Source organism: Dermacentor andersoni, chromosome 2 (genome assembly GCF_023375885.2).
Source record: "Dermacentor andersoni chromosome 2, qqDerAnde1_hic_scaffold, whole genome shotgun sequence".
Classification (NCBI taxonomy): Eukaryota; Metazoa; Arthropoda; class Arachnida; order Ixodida; family Ixodidae; genus Dermacentor; species Dermacentor andersoni.
In genome coordinates, this window is record NC_092815.1 from 152,744,439 (window position 1) to 152,763,033 (window position 18,595).

Genomic DNA, 18,595 nt, shown 5'->3' on the forward strand with positions numbered 1-18,595 from the left:
CTCACTAGCATATTGCCTAGGTTTCGAGATCCAGGAACTTCAACTGTATATTAAAGAAAAAGATAAAAGGAGAGAGAGAAGCGGAAAATGTCACATTGGCAGAAGGTGATTTATCACGTAGCATCAAGCCACACCTAAGGTGATGGTAGAAATCACCGCTGCAAATGTTCGCAACAAGCCACAGAAACAGGCTGCTAAAGCAAAGGAGCATGTTAATTGCTAACTTAATTTTTTTTTCACCTGGGCTTAAGCTCAATTGGGAAAATTTTTCTGCAACAATGCAATGCACAAGAGCTGGGCAATGGGCAACAAAACAACAAGTGGGGATGGCTGGGACACGATGGCAACAATACAGAGGCAGCGCAGAACATGGGAAACAGTACCTACAAAGGGCAGACGGCTGGTCATGTTTTTGAGAAACAAATGTTGATACTGCATGACTAACACAAGCAAAGTGAACATGGCACGAAATGTACACGTAAGAAAATGGAGTCTCTCAATACAGTGAATTCATAGTTTTTGTTAATTTAAACTTTCATAACATAACAGAGAAACTTCTAAGAATGCACGCTCCCACTAACTGTTCCGGGCAGTACCCTACTCTTCTCTGTGTAGCTGTAACAGCAATAATCTTTGCTTGTTAATGCACACAACAATTTCATTGCACAAATGCACCAACACATGTACTATCTGCCCAACACAATACTCACACTTGTAGATCCTAGCTGAGACATATCCAGCTGGTGTTCCAAGGCACACAAACAGGACCTAGGTAGGAAGAGGCAAGGAAAAAGAAAGCAAAGCCTGTTGCACACTGTCAAGGCATGGTAATATAAACAAGCTAAACATAACGTGTCTCAGAAATAAGCCTTAAAACGCATGTACATTGTTACAAACGAAATAAATTCTTGTTGAATGATAAGAATGTTCCTGCAGCTCTTCTGACAACTGCCTCCAACTGCTAAAGTCATACACCCAAGCTCATGACACATTGTGGCACCTAATGACACACCTAGACAAATCTATAGTTCGCATCACTCACCATGGCACAGGTCATGAGAGCCCCACGATTGGCTGGTGACAGAAAGCCCAGGCAGGCAAAAACTGCACAGAATAAATGACGAGGGGGGGGGGGGGGGGGGGGGCTTAGGCACGCAGCACAGCCTTCTCTTGTGTCCATTTCTTTGACAGACAAACATGCAGAGATGGAAGGATGCGATGAATGCCAAATCAAAGTTACATGGAACTCTGTGGTCTGACTGTCTCTTGCACACCGGATCCAATCCAGACTTTTTTTCTTTCCATCTGCCGCAGCCCTTTGCAAAGTTCTTCGGTCAAAAATGCAGACAATTAGATAGCTCAGCATTTCGAACCTTCTGCACCAAGCCTGCGCATTATGCAACTGCCCATCTCTCAAAGCCTACTGTCCCTCTTACAGTAACACCTTAAAACCTCATCACCACCGCCACTGCAAACAACAACTACTAGTACAGCAGCAGCAAATAACAGCCCCACAATCATAGCCCTTTAGTGTCCATTGAACCCAGTCTGAGAATTCCTTCATCTCATCACTCCACCTAATCCTCTGCCACCCTCAGCTATGTTGCTCTTTTTAAGTAACAATTCTGTTTTTCTAATAGACCACTGGTTACTCGTTTTACAAATTGCACGACCAGCTCAATTCCAGTGCTCTTTATCATGGAAGATGTTTATCATGTATCATGCTACCTTATGAGCTCTTATCTAAATACATGGGAACGAAGAAATTGTTTTCCTGGGCACCCACTGCACTGATTTGGAGATTTGTAGCATTTGAAAGTAAAACTTAAAGATCTACCGATGGTAAAAAGTAGGTTTTCGGTTTAGGCAATAACATTTTATTAATTTTTCTTGAAAATCCCCCAAATATTTGTACAGCCTTGATATCGAATTGTTTCAAACACGCTGGCTTCATTGCCACTCAGCAGGCATCATGTGCTGATCCGGCGGCACTAGAAGAAGATTTCCCCGAAGACATACTCGATGACAGTGCTGACGGAGCAGTGCTGTCATCGCTGACAGAATGCATGGGGTGAACTTTGTGCCGTGGCAAACGGTGTTCCATCTGGAACACGGTTGCTGGAACACCGTGCTGAAACACAGCATCAGCGTCGATAGACGTTGACGCTGAGAAAAACACCGACAATGAAGCTCTATGCCGCCTATAAAGTGTACTGTTTCTTTTTGTTTTTCACATTCCTTGCTGTGGACACTGCAACTGTTTTTGTTGAGGTGGACGCCTGAACTATTCCAATGTGCAAGTGCATGTAAACGACACCGTCCTGAAAGTGCATCCATGTGGCCTCCCTGTGAGCACGGAGGTTACATTTCTCCGCGCACATAGCTGGTACAACCATGGAAAGAAGTGCAAAAGAAAAAAGAGGCGCGCACAGGATGAAGTGCGAAAGAAGGAAGGGATATGCCTCCATTGCTCAGTGACAGTTGGCCAGGCGAAGCATGTGCTTGAAAAACCAGATGCGTCATTGCCTCCACAATAAAAATAATTTTCTTAAAAAACATCTCTCGCCATTTTTTTTTTACCTCAGGTACCATTTCTGGTTCTCTGAACCCATGCGCCGTGGTGTCCACTTCCTGCGCCTTGTCTGCTAGCCTACTGTTCTGGCTGCCGTAAAGGATACACGGAAAATTAAGAATCCCCACATTTTGGAATATTAGTTCATAGTACTGAGGCTTTACCATGACATGGAAACTGAATAATGATTGTTGCTCTGCAATATTTTACACTCATACTATGGTCTGTCAGCAGGGGATTTCTGAAAAGTTTGTTAACCCTTTCGCTGTCACGGACGTACCGGTACGTCTTCGCGCTTCCCCCCCACAGTGTCACCAACATACTGGTACGTTCTCTATCGTGCGTTCAAAATTTCGCGCCTGAGCGCAAAGCTGGCGCTCCTGAACTGGCCCCTCCATCTGTTGACTATTTCTACAAGTTCGTATTTTCGCCTCGACCTGTGTTAGTCACGTATTGAAGAGTACAGTGCGACTGCAACTCGCCCCTCTCTTTGCTGAGTGGCGCGGTGGCTCCGTGTTCGCTGTATCATGCGTAGCGCGCGTGTGGTTATGGGTTCAAGGGTTGTTCTGCCATCTCCGCGGGTTTGAAGGTTGTTATTTTTATTCTGTTGGTGTGTCTGCTACGGCGCGTCAAGTTCAGAGGCACGCGCCGCGCCGTTGCCTCTCCGAAAAGAGTGACTCGATTGCTGCTTTCGCTCTCTCACCGCACCCTCGCTTCCGACTTGCAGCAGTAAACGTAAAGCCCTTCGAACTTTGTTTTAGCCTTTTTCCATCTCCCTCTGTCTTCTTGATGACGCAACGTCCCATTTCTCTCCGTTGTGCGGGCGACTGAAAGCGCATCCTCCCTGCGCGCGGTTACTTTCGGATGGCTGAGCGCGCGGACCTTCGTCTGCTCATTGGAGCGGTGGCTGAATTCCGATTAAGAATACGAGCCGAGCTCGGATTTGGACTCGGACAGTCTCATGCGAAGAAGAGGGGAGTTCCGCATCGTCAGATTCGGATGTTGAATGGATGTTATAGTCAGGCTGATGATGATGATGATGTTTACTAACAACAGCTGCAGAACACTGAAATGTGCATATTTCAGTGACTATGTTGTTTGTATACCAATCATAGTCAAAAATAAATTGCTATGTTCATTCCCTGTTATGCTCGTTCCGTGAAACCAAGCCGACACTGGGGGGGCGTCACGGCCAGAAAGGTCCGACAGCAAAAGGGTTAAAGTGCCATTCACAGTAAAGAGGTTTCCCTGTAATAATATTATATGTTAGTCTATACTGCCCTTCTAAACCCTGACCACATCTCTATAGCTGATGAAGGTTATATGAAAGAAGAGTCAGTATGATGGCACCACAACACAAAGGCTAGATGGCCAGAGAATGGGGTCAACACTCACGCAGGGTGATGAAGGTCATGAAGAAGATCTGTGTGCCGCTGCCAAGGAACACCGAGAGCAGCATGCCCCTGCGGGGAGTGCGGAAGACGTCGCCGTGCACTAACTTCCACCCAAACTCCTCCTGGGCATCGTCCTGAAAAAATAGTATTCAAGTCAGCACGGCAGCAAAAGAAGAGAAAAGGGACCAAGGTCTACAAGAGGCCCAGTGACAGAAAATATCACAGCTTACAAAAGTGGGCATTACGGGTTGCAGTTGCTGAGGGACACATCACCGTAGGTCTGGCTTCATGGCCACTTAATACAGCACAAGATTATTCTAAACCCATGCAGATGCTCATAATTAAATTCTGGAGTTTCATGTCCCAAAATCATGATCTGATTACGGGGCACACCGCAGTGGCCGACTCGGGATTAGTTTTCACCACCTGAGCTTCTTTACCGTGCACCTTAGTCTCAGTACACGAGCGTTCTTGCATTTTGGCCCCACTGAAATGCAGCCACCACGAATGGAATCGAACCCGCGACCTTGAGCTTAGCAGTGCAACGCCACGGTCACCAAGCTACCGTGGCGGGTCCAGACGCTGAAGACATGCGAGCAAATGATAGTGCACTGAAAAGGGCACCAGGCAATGGTAGAAAAGAAAAGTTCTAGCCCTGTCATACTGCCATCCAGCAAAAAGCTACAGGCACCGCGAATGCAGCGCAGGCACCCACTAAACCTTTTCACGACAATGACAAATCTCGCTTGTCCAGAGATTTCCTTTCATTTACGAAGTGCCACAGGTGAGTGGCATACTTTTCACTGTACTATTGGTGTGAATGATGCACTATTAAATGGCACCGGTTTCCCAGAAAAAAATGCTTTTTTTGAGGGCACAGTAGTCGGGAATGCAGTGGAAGTCTGGCTACCCTGGGTTCTACAAATGACAGCTTTAGGGACAACGGCCGCCCTTTTCAAAGTTGGAATCATAGTGTTCTTGGACATTTCCTCAGCTCAAGTAAACAATTTAGACTTGAAAAGCTCTAGTGAGTCGTGTTTGGAGCTTCAACTTAAAAAAAAATAATTAAATTATGGGGTTTTACGTGCCATAACCACTTTCTGATTATGAGGCACGCCGTAGTGGAGGACTCCGGAAATTTTGACCACCTGGGGTTTAACGTGCACCTAAATCTAAGTACACGGGTGTTTTTGCATTTCGCCCCCATCGAAATGCGGCCGCCGTGGCAGGGATTCGATCCCGTGACCTCGTGCTCAGCAGCCCAACACCATAGCCACTGAGCAACCACGGCGGGTAGGAGCTTCAACTTAGTACTGACAATTGCAACGTGTACTCTTTAGAGCCTCTGGCAGCATCTCTTGTGTGGATATGGCTGCTTTGTCACTTGAGCCTCTGCAATTTCTTTGCCTCACTGCACCAGCAGTAATTTGTCGCACGGAAGATACCAGAAGAATGCCCCAATTTCGGTTTCAAGAAATGTTGTGCTTCACATAGACTCCTTTTGCAGCTTTTCTCGCCTACTTGCAACTTGGAAGCATGAAAAAGTAATTGAAAGTAAAAGACGCCAAAAAAATTTAACGAGCTGCTCATATTGCAATAATGAAAGCTGTTCACAATGAATCAGCCACACACACACACACGTAAAAAAAAAAAAAAAGAACTAGGAAAATTTTGGCATTTTTATACTATGAAAGGTGGCACACAATGTTCTGAGGGACACGCCAACTCTTATACGACTTCTTTTTTTTTTGCTTTTTTTTACGCATCTGTAACACAGGAACGAAGAGAGCAAGGTACCCACCCCAGAGTCCATCTGGTTGTAGCGAGCTATGTCCTTGTGGAGTGTCCTGAGCAGGATCATGGCCACCATGCCGGTCAGGAAAAGCACTATGATCAGGCTGTTCATGATGCTGCAAGAAACGGATGAGAGGAAGTTGTCAAGGATACAAAAACACACCTGCAAGGTACTACATATATATAACAAACGCCAACACTCTACTGGACCAGAATACTTAAACTGTGCGAGTGCATTCTGCTGATTCGATTGAACATTCTTCTTTTCTCATAATACACAACCTGATCCCAATGAGTGCTCGATGGTGATGGGTGGCACTACGACACTGGGGTAAATGACAAAACACAGGTGAAATGGAAAATGAAATGATTCGTCGGAAAATGTGGCCCCGGGCCACCTTTCTGGAATCGCAAAGACGGTGTTGTGCATGCTGCATCGCTTCTGCGCACAGGTACCATCGCGAGTGCAAATTTGGAGACCACGGCACTGGCGAAATGTCTGTAAAACTGGTGCAAGGTCTGTAAAACTGAATCGGCAACACTCCCCCACATGCTATGGGAGTGCAAACATCAATACCCAGACCTTAATACTGTGACCTTCTCGTCGAGATGGCACGCCGCCCTGCGCAGCTCCCATCTCGACGACCAACTCTGGGCGACCCAGCAGGCCTACGAAGTGGCGAAGAGGCAAGACCTCGACGTCCCATCGTGGGAGGCCTAGGCCCAGCCGACTGAACTGCTGGTGCTCATTAAAGTTCACTCTCTCTCTCTTGCTTTAGCGCACCTGTGAAACGTGGAGTTTGGACAAGCATTCCGTTGGTCAGACACCCACACACTTGTACTGCTCAAATTCAGGCTGCGAAAAGCTTTTCCTGTGGACCCATAGCTCCACACTTTTGCTCACAACAGTGCAAGGCGTTCTACAGTAAACACCAGCTGTATGGGTGAATGACAAGGTGCTCATTTTGACACCAAACCTGGCAGTCATTCGGCAAAAACACTACGTGCGTGTTAGCCACTGCTATACGAAGAGAACATGAAGTTTGACAATGAAGAGAGAAAATGAAGAAAAACAATCAGAAAATAAATTAGAAGACAAAGGAACTGATAAATCAACTGGCTTCATCGTCTGTTACTTTGTACAGCTGTGGCTAAAAAAGAAAAATCGAGTGCTGTGGACAATCTTTATTCTATCAAATGTGATGACCGACGGGGTTTAACGTCCCTCAAAAACATACCGGCCATGAAAGATGCTGTTGTAGAGGGCTGTGGATCAATTTTAGCCACCAGGGTTAAGTTCTTGATCTTGTGCTCCTGACATCTGTAGCACAAGTCCAAAAGGCCTCTATTCTGATATTGTGCACTGATGCGTACCACCCCACCGTCTTCAGATCACCCTACCTTTCACACCTTTTCAACACACATGCATCATGCACACAGCCATTTTGCATTCAGCCATACACACTAACTCGACCTTTAGAAATGCCTTAAAGGGTGAAACAGTGCGAATGCCACGGCAGGCACGCCAAGACAGCGGCCTAAAAAGAGATGCAGATGGGGAGTGAAGGTAAGGCGTTACAGATGCCAAAAAACATTTAAAGAATCACTTTTTCTCACTATTTTCGGTATTTGATCTCTGCATGCCCTCTTAACCCATTCGCTGCCACCCTCCGCGTGTGCGTGCGGGCCACCTGTACCGCACATTTTTTTCACAGAAAATGCGCGTGCATGCGGGTCCCACGCTTACCTTTCTGTGCCTCATGAGCGCCTAAGCAAAATATTTGCTGGATACTTATCAAAATACATTCATTGACATTTGAGAAATATTCCCACTGTACTCTGTGAAGTTTTTTCAAGTCACAGGCTTCCCACCGTGTGAAAAATCTTGAAGCACTCAGGCATGTGAAGAGCAGCACCACACTTTCCACACTCCCAGTGGCTTTCACTATTTCTTTTTCATTTAGCCTTACAGGCCTGACATTGCCTTGAGGCTGCTCATCGCTGTCGCTATGAAAGAGGATATTCAATATCTCACGCTCGGAGAGAGCACGCTGTCCACTAGACGCCGCCATTCCTTCTGCTGCCAACACCATTGCAAAAAAAAAGAAAAAAAGAGAAGAAGAAGAAGAAGAAACCGATGTAACATAGAAAAATGCGTTCAAATGACACAGCTCAGTACTGCCATCTATCGGTAATATATCCAAGCATCTTCAGATAAGGTGTTAAGTGCTGCTGTCTATAATCAGCTTCAGGAAATCCTAAAATCAACAGCCCGGCGATTCGCCAGCTTCGGCAACATTGCCCCTGCACATATGTCCGTCGATTTGCCGGCTTTGGCAGCAAATGGGTTAAAGGGACACTAAAGGCAAATATTAAGTCAAGCTAAGGTGACAGATTAATGCTAGAGAATCGCTAAGGCGTCAATGTCATCGCGAACAGAGCCTTAATAATCGAGAAATTGAGGTAAATGCAGGACATGATTAGAGACTCCCCCAGGGCATTCAAGTATTTGCCCGATGACGAAAGCACTCCTCGGCTATATTCTCTCACTGGCACTCAACCACTCATTGAAAAAGGAGAAATACACATGCTTGTGTTGTTTCACAAGATGAAATAAAATGTTACTTGTCCATTTCTATTTCATTTTCTAGAAAAAAGAACTAACTGAAATTACCCTTCCCAACGACACGGGTGGTCGAAAGCAAGCCGAAAGGTTTCATTTTCGCTCGCCTCCGTGCCGCCCACACTTTCGTATTTCACTAGTTTCGTTATCGCGTACTGCTGCGCTGGTTTTGCTGACTCGCACAAACTGCAAGTAGCAGAGAATTCAACTTCCACGTGATGTCGCGGGATGCCCGAACGGTCTACGCCATTTGACCAAAAAAGCAGCTGCAGCAGCAACTCAACCAGTATGTCTTGGCTCAGTACTCGCGTCTGTTGGGGACTGTTTTACTCTCCGATAGCAGCAAAGGGTGGTGATGGCGTATGCAACGTCACCATTCCCCTGTTTGGGTGACGGGAGATTACAATTACGAAAAAGGTATTCGGACCCTTCAGATGCAATTTTCTCATAAACAAAGTCTTTTCTTGGCACGAAACAGGCATTGCGAGGTTTCTGGAATGGTATTTAAACAATCAACGTAGACTTAGTATTTGTCTTTAATGTCTCTTTAAACCCTTCTGTTATGAATGCGGCTCATTGCTGTGTTGAGATACACAGTCGAGCTCTGTGTTGAGCTATGTGCAACGTCTATTTTTTTCTACCAATCTTTTAGCTGTCATTTCATTTCCTTCTCTTTAGTTTAAATGTATGTGTATGCCTTTGTATGTGTAGACGTGTATATATACAGTTTATGTGTATTGGGCCTGTGCCATTTAAACGCTGTCATTGTCTTTCACTTTGATTTGTTCCACGCACTGTGCTAATCATGCCTTTCTGTGTTTTCCTTGCGTTTATTATGCTTATTTGCAGCTACATACACCATTCAATTCGTACTGTAGTGCACCACGCTAAAGGAACCAGGCTGTTAGTGGTCACATGTTCTATAAATCAACAAATAAATGTTTGCATTAAACCACCAGGATGTGGCCACTGTGATCTGGAATCAAATTCGAAATCTTCACCACAACAGTGTCAAAAAAATTGAGTAACCTGCCCTGGAAGCACCGCTGTAACAAATATGCTTGCAGGGTCAACAAATATCTGCAGAATCTACTGCGGTCACTCCTTGTGGCTAGACTATGTGTCAACGTTACTGCCCTCCTAAGCACTCAACCATTCTGGCTGCAGTATCCACTGCTCCTCGGTTTCCATGTTTGGCATATTTTTCTGTAAAGTGCATGGTCAGACATTTCTAAAGCTTATTTTCTACTCATTCACTTAGTCAACGTCAATCGTTTCGTCAAATATTTCTTTTTTTCAAGGACTACATGATGTGAGCGGGAGTATGTGTGAGTGAGGGTGCAACGCTCACCTGAACCACTGGATGTTGGTCTGCGGCAGAGACTCGAGGATGTAGTCCCATCTGGATGACCAGCGCACGTGGTCGTTCCTCTGCAAGAGAGGCATGGCACAAACGTTAGATTGTGCACCACACACTTCTGCACGCTCAATCAGCAAATGTGAGGTCATGGGCTGACAGCCGAAGGCAGAATATTATAACTTCCAAGCTATTCTATGCTTTTTTCCTCTGTAACAAACACAGAACAGGTCTCTTCCATCACTTGTCTGGAAACTCTGGGTGCCCCTCTCGTACAATCAGAATTCAGCAACGTCAGTAGCCAGTCAGTAGCCACTGAACCAGCCAGACTGATTCCATACAGTGAGATTACCACCACTGATTTCTACTTGGTAGTACATAGACCTACTTCAACGTTGAAGCCATGCTGTATTTTTGTGCCCTTTGAACTGGTTGCATCAACACATGATGTAATTAATTATTTGCTTCATTCTCCAGACTTTCACATTGTAATTAATGGGCTGACAGCTATCCACCAAAGAAAATTTCAAACATTCGTAGCAGTAAACAAAATAAAAGAAAAGCTTGATTCCTTTAACGCAAAAGACAATGTATGAAAGTGTCTCCATGTCTCACTTGGAAAGCAAAACTCTACAGATATAGAGCTTCGAATGAGGCATCATTTGGTCCGCACTGTTCGCTAACACACCTAGCAGTGAAGACAGCCCATTTGTTGTGGAGCAGCTCCTTCCTCTAACAGTGAGGTGCACATACAATGGTGCCCCCCCCCCCTTTTTTACTAATGAACCAGGCAATCATAGACATGCCAAAAGTCTCAAGGAACAATGCAGACTAAGAAATGCAATGTTGCCATGAAATCTCAGGGATAAAAAAAAGTGGCAGTAAGTGCAAAATCTTTTCAATGCGTTCAAAATAAAAATGTGGGTAACTGCAAAAAGACAACATCTCCACTGCAAGCAGCTTTTTACAAAATGAACCGCCCCAACAAGTGGCACAGAAAGAACAGGGATTGGAGATTGGACCCAAGAGAGGAACCACACACACTCTTCTCCCTTGTGTCCCATATTGAGGTGCTGTTCTTTGTGTGATGGGCTAGCCAACTAGCCCATCAGTCAATCCTCCCAACAGTGGTTTCCAGTCATGGCATTCTTTTGTGACTGAAGAAGCGTCTTTGGACTGTTTCGGGTAACATTATTTTTTTAGCTGCAACCATTGTGCTTCTAGAGTGTCCCTGTATATTTGAAGTGCCAGCCCGGTCACTTCAATGTACATGGAAGCCAGTCGTCCCCTGTGGTGGTATTGCTAGAGCATGAACCAATTTCGCAGTGTGCCGTTACGCAAAGAAAAGTTAAGTGACCTGAACTGTGCCCATAAACAGCAACCAATCACAGGGAAAATGGTGCCCTCTAAGGGAGCCCCAGTTTCAGCATCAGTGGGTAGGCCTTGGAAAGAGAGAGGAGGTGATAATGCTCCATTACAAAAGTTCCTAAATTCCTGGAAAAGTCTAAGGATCGGAGCCGTCCTCACTTTATCATATAAGGCATAAAACATCTGGGTCCCCACATTGCAGTTTTTATTATTGGCGTGCGAATAGTGAATTGTAAATGTCGTATCAAACATTAAAAACCAAATTTTTTCACAAAATTTACCTTTAATTACCATGCATATATAAATTAATCAATTTGACCAACAGTTTTTCTATACGTTGCTAGAAACATCATGCACCATCTGTAAATGACAATTGAACTATTTGTCGGATTTGATAATTTTTGGCAGATTGGAGGAAAATAAAACTTCGACTGAAGGTATCATCAAATCTAGCCTCCATTGCTCCTAGCCCCTCATAAACAAATAAAAAGATGCCAAATTTGCACTTCAGCAAACTCAGCAACAATTTCTAAATGACAGCAGCAGTCAACAAGACAAAAGCTTCTCTTGGGTTGTCAATATTTTGATGTGCCATATAACCTGTTTTAACTATGCCTCAATCAACAGTAGATACTCATGAGTGCGTGTCATTTTGATAATTGTGTTTGACTAACATCGAGTGCAACTTCATTTTTCCTTTCATGGGTGGCTTTTATCCATCAGCACTTCGACAGTGTATGTACAACTTATTACCAGCAATCCTTCCCTCATGTGGGGTTTTCACTCAGACAAGAGCATGCAGTCGATTTCAGACTGACTTTCAACTGAAGCTTGATTAGCTGTCTAATCTCTTACATTTTGAACACCACCTGTGCAGGAACTGAACAAAGCATGTGGAGGCCCCAGCGCAAGTTGAACGCACACAAGACCACCTTGCTCGCTCCCAAAAGCCGATCGAATGCAATAATCAGGTATGGGGAGGCTTCTGTATGCTTCCCGACTAGACAACCATTGCATCGCGAGCCTAAAGAATGCAGTAAAAAACGAACTAGGTGCCTGCTGCAATCAGTAAAAACAAATGCTCCCTGTACAATAGGAACTTGACCATTTTCACATTTGCAAAGTTGTTGCTTTCCTGCATAGCATGGCCATCACTATGGCTAGTGCTAAAGCCAACAAATCTTTATAATTTTTTTTGCATGATCTGACCTACAAAAGTTGTGAACTAGGACCCAGATGCACATTTTGTATATTTCAGATTTTTTTTTACTTTCAGTACTTACATTAAAAATAGCAAATTATTACTGTCATGCATGTTCCTTGCGGTGCTTCTTCAAAGTTTCAGATAATACTAAAAAATTGCGCACGCAATTATTACTGCTGTACATCTATTCAAAACACCAGTGATCAGGCTGTAATTTAGTATGTTACAGTATAGTACATTGCAACTACTACACCTTGAAATCAAACGTTAAAACATAGATGCACTGAAAATCAGAATGATCCTAGCAGTAACAAAAGAGTTATTAATGCTAAGAAATTTTGGGCAAGAAGTTACTATGCTGCACATGATAAGGAGTGTCCTAGCATTGCCTAACAAAAATGTAGCAAGTTGTCATTAATTTAGGTACATAAAAATCAAGGTACATACAGCATGGTCTAGTCTTATTGAGGGACCCTGAAACGATGTTGACGATTTTGTACAAATGTATTGAGTCATTAGGGTTGGCCTTTCTGACCATTAAGTGGCGCATTTAGGCACTCTGCGTAAAACGTGTAATTTATTATAAGGTTTCTTTTAAAAATGCACGTCACTACCGATTGCGGTGGCACTGCTTCCCTGAGTTTTCAGCCGCCCCTGACTAAGTGACACGTGGTGCCCACATGACGTCAGTAGGGAGAGCTATCCCATTGGCTGTCTAGGATGCATGACTGATAATTTTTCCAACTTTATGGTGAACAAAAGTTGTCTGTAATACAGTTGAACCCACTTATAACAATATTAAACTGCAATGAAAATTCCATTGTTATCTGATAACTGTTATAACTGGGTTGCATGAAAAAAATCAATAGGGGGATGGCAGAGCTGATGTGAGAAAACTATAATGGCGGGGAGGCCAGTGCCCCTCTCCACCACCTTCCTCCATCCAGCTGCTGATGTGCTTACTCGTTTAAGTGCTTCCTGGGCACTCCGATTGCATGTAACCAGCCGCGGCTGTCGGCATTAAAGGATGGCACTACCATAACTGCAAAGAGGCGTCATGGGTGGCAAGCGATATGTGAGCACCGCTGTGGTATTGCTTCGCTGGCCCCAAAAGGGGCCTTCTAAATATGCGAGAAGGTTGCCGCGGCAGCCTGTCAGCTTGAGGAATCCAGAAGAAACGCTGAGGCGAGATCGCTGCAAGTATCCCACCGTGCATTTCTCACTGGCTTGCACGAGAAGACCCCATGTTCATCGGCCTTGCATGCTTTACGTGAAGCATGCCAATGTCATTCTCCAAGGTATCCAGGTGCTCCACGTAGTGCAGCGGAAGGTTCCACATGAAACCAAAGCCCCGGAGGGACTGAATCATCTGCCGGGCCTCCTGAGAGGACAACCTTGAGACAGCCTGCTCTACCACGTCATCAGTGCCGTCATCGCCGTCGCTATCCGATGCAAGTACATTCGCGACCATCGCCTCACTGGTTAGCAGCACTTAGTTTCCTAATCTGCAGCCGCGCACTTTCTTTTCACTGGCAACGTCATGCATTGCCGATTATCAGCGGGCAGATCGGCCATCTTCCGTTTCGGCGGAAAGTAAAAAGAGGCTGAGAAACCATGGGGCCCGGAACAAATTCAACATAACCAACAAAGACAAACATAAGCGATTAAGCTGTTTGCAGAACTGTACTGAATAAGGAGCCAGCGAGCAAGATTCGAGCAGCACAGATGGTGCGTTCCATTCGTGTTTCGGAGGGTGGCACGGCGTAGAACTATAGGCACAGCCCATTCGTGTTTGGAGGGGTGGAAGGGCAATGAGAGAGGCATGCAGACAAGGCAGGAAAATGAGCGAGTGGCAGCCGTTGGAGCAGCGGGCCATCATGCAGCAGCTTGAATTTCTCATTCTCTCTTTTTTTTTTCTTTTCAAGGATTTCACATTTCACTACCTTTCGGCTCGGACACCCAGCAGCCAGACTTTATCGTTATAGCCGATAATGCCGCATTGGGGCGTTTTACTAGGCAGGTTATTTCACCACGCAAAACATGCAAAAGTTGACGGTGCAGCAGCTTTTCATTGTTATAACCAATATACTGTATTTATTCGAATCAAGGTCGATAAGTTTTTGTTCAAATAATCATATACCAAACTCTAGGGTCGACTTAGATTCAAGAATTTTAAAACATGCACCAATTTGTACTTGAAAATGATATGTATGGTGCATAGCTGGCTCCATGTAGAAAAGTCAGCATCGCAACTGCTATTAGCCTCGGCAGCAGCCAACTGAAGTACACGAGCGACGTTGCTATTTTGACCTGCGTCGTATTGGCGCACGGTGTGGCCCATAGTGTAGCGTTATCATTATGGCATCAAAGAGGCAATGCCACTATAGGGCTGCTTCCAAACCAAAACTCGTGCCAGCCACAGAGGCATCGTCAAATGTTCAAGCCGGAGGGGACTTCAGCATCGATGAGAAATACGTCCGATGTTGGAGGTGGCAACGGGGCACGCTTTCTGCGTGTGCTGCAATGAGGAGATGACAGTGATAAGAAAAATAAGTGAGAGATAACAGAGAGGAGCTGTTCACCGAGATTGTGCCGCGTTTCGACGTGTGCGAGCCGTGGTGCACTGTCTGTGCATGCAAGGGCGCGCGGACACGAGCTTGAGGATGTCCGCTAGCATGCGTGCGGTCTGGGCTATAGTTATGAGGCTAGCTGCGATGATAACACAGTGAGCTCGGCTTGTTCATACTAAATAAATGCCGTTTTCATTTTGTGAACGCTGTCCTCACTTTTCTGCTCGGCCTACATTCGAGGCAAGTTTATTTTTTCTGGCTTCGAACATTCGAGGGTCGGCTTAGAATCGGGGCCTGCCAGATTCGAGTAAATATGGTACGTATTCTTAAAACCAGTACCGTTGTAAGTGGGTTCGACCGTATTAGCTCTTTGCTTATCTGGTGAAGCTCTGCGCCACCAGGTGACTGGACTGTGCAGGCAGGTCAGGCTAATTGCGTACATCTACGGTAAAGCTCCTTCATCACAATAATAGTAGGGTGGAGGCACTTTACGCCTACATCCGTCCGTTGCAATGCCCAGCTTGCCTGTGGTCACCGGAATACTGGACACGCTTGGGGCTGCAACAGAATGCTCGGTACGCATGTTGCTTGGATAGCTCCTGCGGGGGATTGACGGCCAGGCGGGTAGCGGAGAAGTTGGAGAGGTTTCATGCGCTGGCTCCAAGACAACAACCGGAAGGAGACGACAGGACGTCCCATCATGACACAGAGCCAGTGAAGGCGGAGCTTAGCTTCGATCACTCGGCGAACGAGTTGAAAAAAAGCTTGGTTATGGAGGAGGGTAACTCGTAATTGTACGTATCTCTCATAATATGAGACATTTCACACAAATTGTGGCGAGAATCTTTTACTGTAGTCGTACCCTACGCATCTGCAAAATTTGTCTGAACCGTTTCAGGAGGAACCCTTTAAGGGGGAACATGGTTTTTGAAATGAATTTCCCGATTTCGCTGTGGATTTTGATGAAAATTAGCACAAATATTTAGAATGTCTCCTTAACGCTTTCATAAAAGTTTCAGACTGATACCTTGAGAACATTTTATTTTCTCAAGGCCTGGGGAGCTTAAAATATGCACTGGAAGGCTGGTCGAGTTTTGATTGCATAGCTAAATGCGTGCTGAAGGTTGTGACCATCTTTTTTGCACAGCACACATTTTTTTAAATTGTCATTTTTGATGTTACCATTTGGGGCGACCGAATAGCCACATCATAAGTTTAGAAAAAGTCAAGCTACGAAAGCGAGAATGTCACCACCTGCACTGTAGCCCAAGGGACGTGACAATAACAGTCAAAACAGGCCAACTGGTAACAAAGAAATCATCTCCACAAGCTGAGCAGAAAGGCAGAAAAACCATTTTGAGAAAATGCCAGTCAAAGTTCCACCTTCTCTTCAGTTCTCTAAAGGTACCAAATTTGTAGTCTTTGGTCTGTTTCATGACGCAGGGTTTCTTGGACATGTGACCTCTGGTCTGGTGTGCCTTTGTTCCAAAAATGTCACACGCCTCTTGTTGTGTTTTCCCCCCTTGGCATTTCAGAGCTTTTAAGTCCAGGGTTTTCAACGAAACCATCTCACAGAATAAGGGCGTCTCATCCACGCTATAGATGTTTGAGGGCCTGTACTGGTCCAGTAGTTCTTTGCTGGTCAGCAGCGATCATGACATTGACACAGGGTAGACGGCTGCTGCCTCCCCGGAAATGACTTTGGTCACTATGTGGTAGTGGGCTTTGAAGCAGCCCAACCAGCCAGGGCTTGCCTTAAAATTATTGTGCCCGAGCATGAACGTGAAGTCCAGCGCCTTCTGCTGAAGCACTCAGCCAGACAATGGCACTTTGTTGGCCAGCTGTTCACAAAACCATGCAAACACCGCCTTCACTAAGTCTGGGAATGCTGCAGCTGGCCACATTTTCCTCTTTGCACTCACACCATTTCCGAGCCCGCCGAGAATGGAAGCCTTGTTTTTCTAAATGGTGAACGTTGAGCTGCACGCAATTCGAAATTCGGCGGCGATCCCCGTTTTCTTGCTGCACTTCTCAACCTGGGCAAAAATTGCAGCCTTATCCTGAAGCGTAACAAATCTCCTCTTTTTGAGTGGAGGCGCCATTTTAGCAGGCTGGCAAAGCAGGTGGTCCGATCACTACACACACATTTGATGCACCCTAGCACCAAACACAGCAACCAGGCTGCACACACGCGACCATGTGTGGCGGTACACAAAGTACAAAGCTTCATCGGGGTTTCCTGATCCTTCACGTGTCGACGTCAATTTGGCTAGTCAGCGATTATGAGTCGCCCCGCCACACAGGAATTCCGCTCTGCGTTAGCACTTGCTGTGATGGCAGACAGGATTATAATAAAATGTGCCCACTGCGAGATCGCCTCCAATTCTTTCCTTCTTTTTTTTGTAATTTAAATACTAATATTGCATTTGTCCGTACACTGCGCAACGGGCAAACCACCACCATCATAATTGTTGCTATCGCCTGGTGCAATTGCTCCACTAATAGCTTCACTGCTTTCTTTATTTTTCGAAACAATAATGGAGGCAGCCACCCAAGTGCGCTGTGGCACTAGTTAACACAATTTGAGGGCACAACGAATGCATCTGAGCAGCTCTTGGAGACAGTTAGTGTTATGCGAGTAGATTGTTTGTGAACTGTCATTGCCGAAAATTTTGTTCACAACGAATTTGCCGTAAAAAAAGAAAGCTTCGTTGTCGCAAGATATGGAATGCATTGACTCCTATGGGCGTTCGCCAGGGATCCAAAAAGATTTTGCTGTGGCGAAAATTTTGTTGCCTCGGGATTTCGTTAACACGGGTTTCAAGTGTAGCTGAATACAAGGGGTTGCTGCACGTATTGTAGTGTGCTTTCCATAAAAAAATGGTCAATGCAGATGGTCTATTGAATTCTTTGAATAGCTGCCGTTAGCCAACCAGAAACTGTAGCCTTTCTCTATCGTACTTTTGGAAGCAAAAAGAAGATTGAGCATCTAAGTAAACATTCAAAATCCGTATTTTTCTGACTTACGTATTTGATTCATTTCTTTTTTTATTCTGCTTCTCGAACACTTCCGAGAGTCTCAACAAGAGCCCTTGCGTTAACAGGAGCCCCACGCGAGGGTCAGTGAAACCCCTGGATATGGTCATCCCACTCACCACGAAGGTCACGCTGTAGGTGTATGTGATGCTCAAGGGGCCGTTGTCTTTGAGGCCAAGGGTCAGGTGCTCGCCCGTGTCGCATGTCGGCGTCTTGTCGTCCTTGTGCTTGATGCTGGAACAGGGCAGTACGTAGTCAGCATGACAAATTTCACGTTCTGAAAGTATACTGAAAACTCATTATAACTAAGTTGAAGGGGGAGCCAAAATTACTTCCCTGATTTCATTATTGCCATTAATGAAATAATGGCAATAATGCCCAACAGGGCACACAACTTCAGACATGCGAAGAAGTGCGGCCTGCGGAACTGCTACACGACTACATAAACAGTAAAATTTTAATAGAATAGCAAGAGAATGTTCAGACACGACAGCATTTACAGTAGTTAGCTTCTTTTTAATGTGATGGTCTTTCACTTCCAATTTCCAATTGGAAACGTCCATACTGTGAAATCAGCAAAATGGTGACATGGTCGCAGAGAACAGCTTGCACTCTGCAATGCGAACAAAGTCTGCAGTGGTCGAGAAAGGCCAGTGTCGCTCAACAGAGTGTGCAAC

The 18,595-nt window shown here is 45.3% G+C and overlaps 1 protein-coding gene across 1 annotated transcript in view; it reads right to left on the bottom strand.

The window, feature by feature from the left end:
* The window catches only part of TM9SF2 (transmembrane 9 superfamily protein member 2), a 58,209-nt gene that overhangs the window by 20,681 nt on the left and 18,933 nt on the right, over positions 1-18,595 (bottom strand). The window contains exons 6-11 of the mRNA XM_050187429.3: positions 18,038-18,152; positions 9,735-9,814; positions 5,768-5,876; positions 3,968-4,100; positions 1,043-1,104; positions 711-768 (exon numbers count right to left, since the gene is read on the bottom strand). Of these exons, the coding sequence (XP_050043386.1) occupies positions 711-768; positions 1,043-1,104; positions 3,968-4,100; positions 5,768-5,876; positions 9,735-9,814; positions 18,038-18,152 (557 nt within the window). The remainder of the gene's footprint in view (positions 1-710; positions 769-1,042; positions 1,105-3,967; positions 4,101-5,767; positions 5,877-9,734; positions 9,815-18,037; positions 18,153-18,595) is intronic.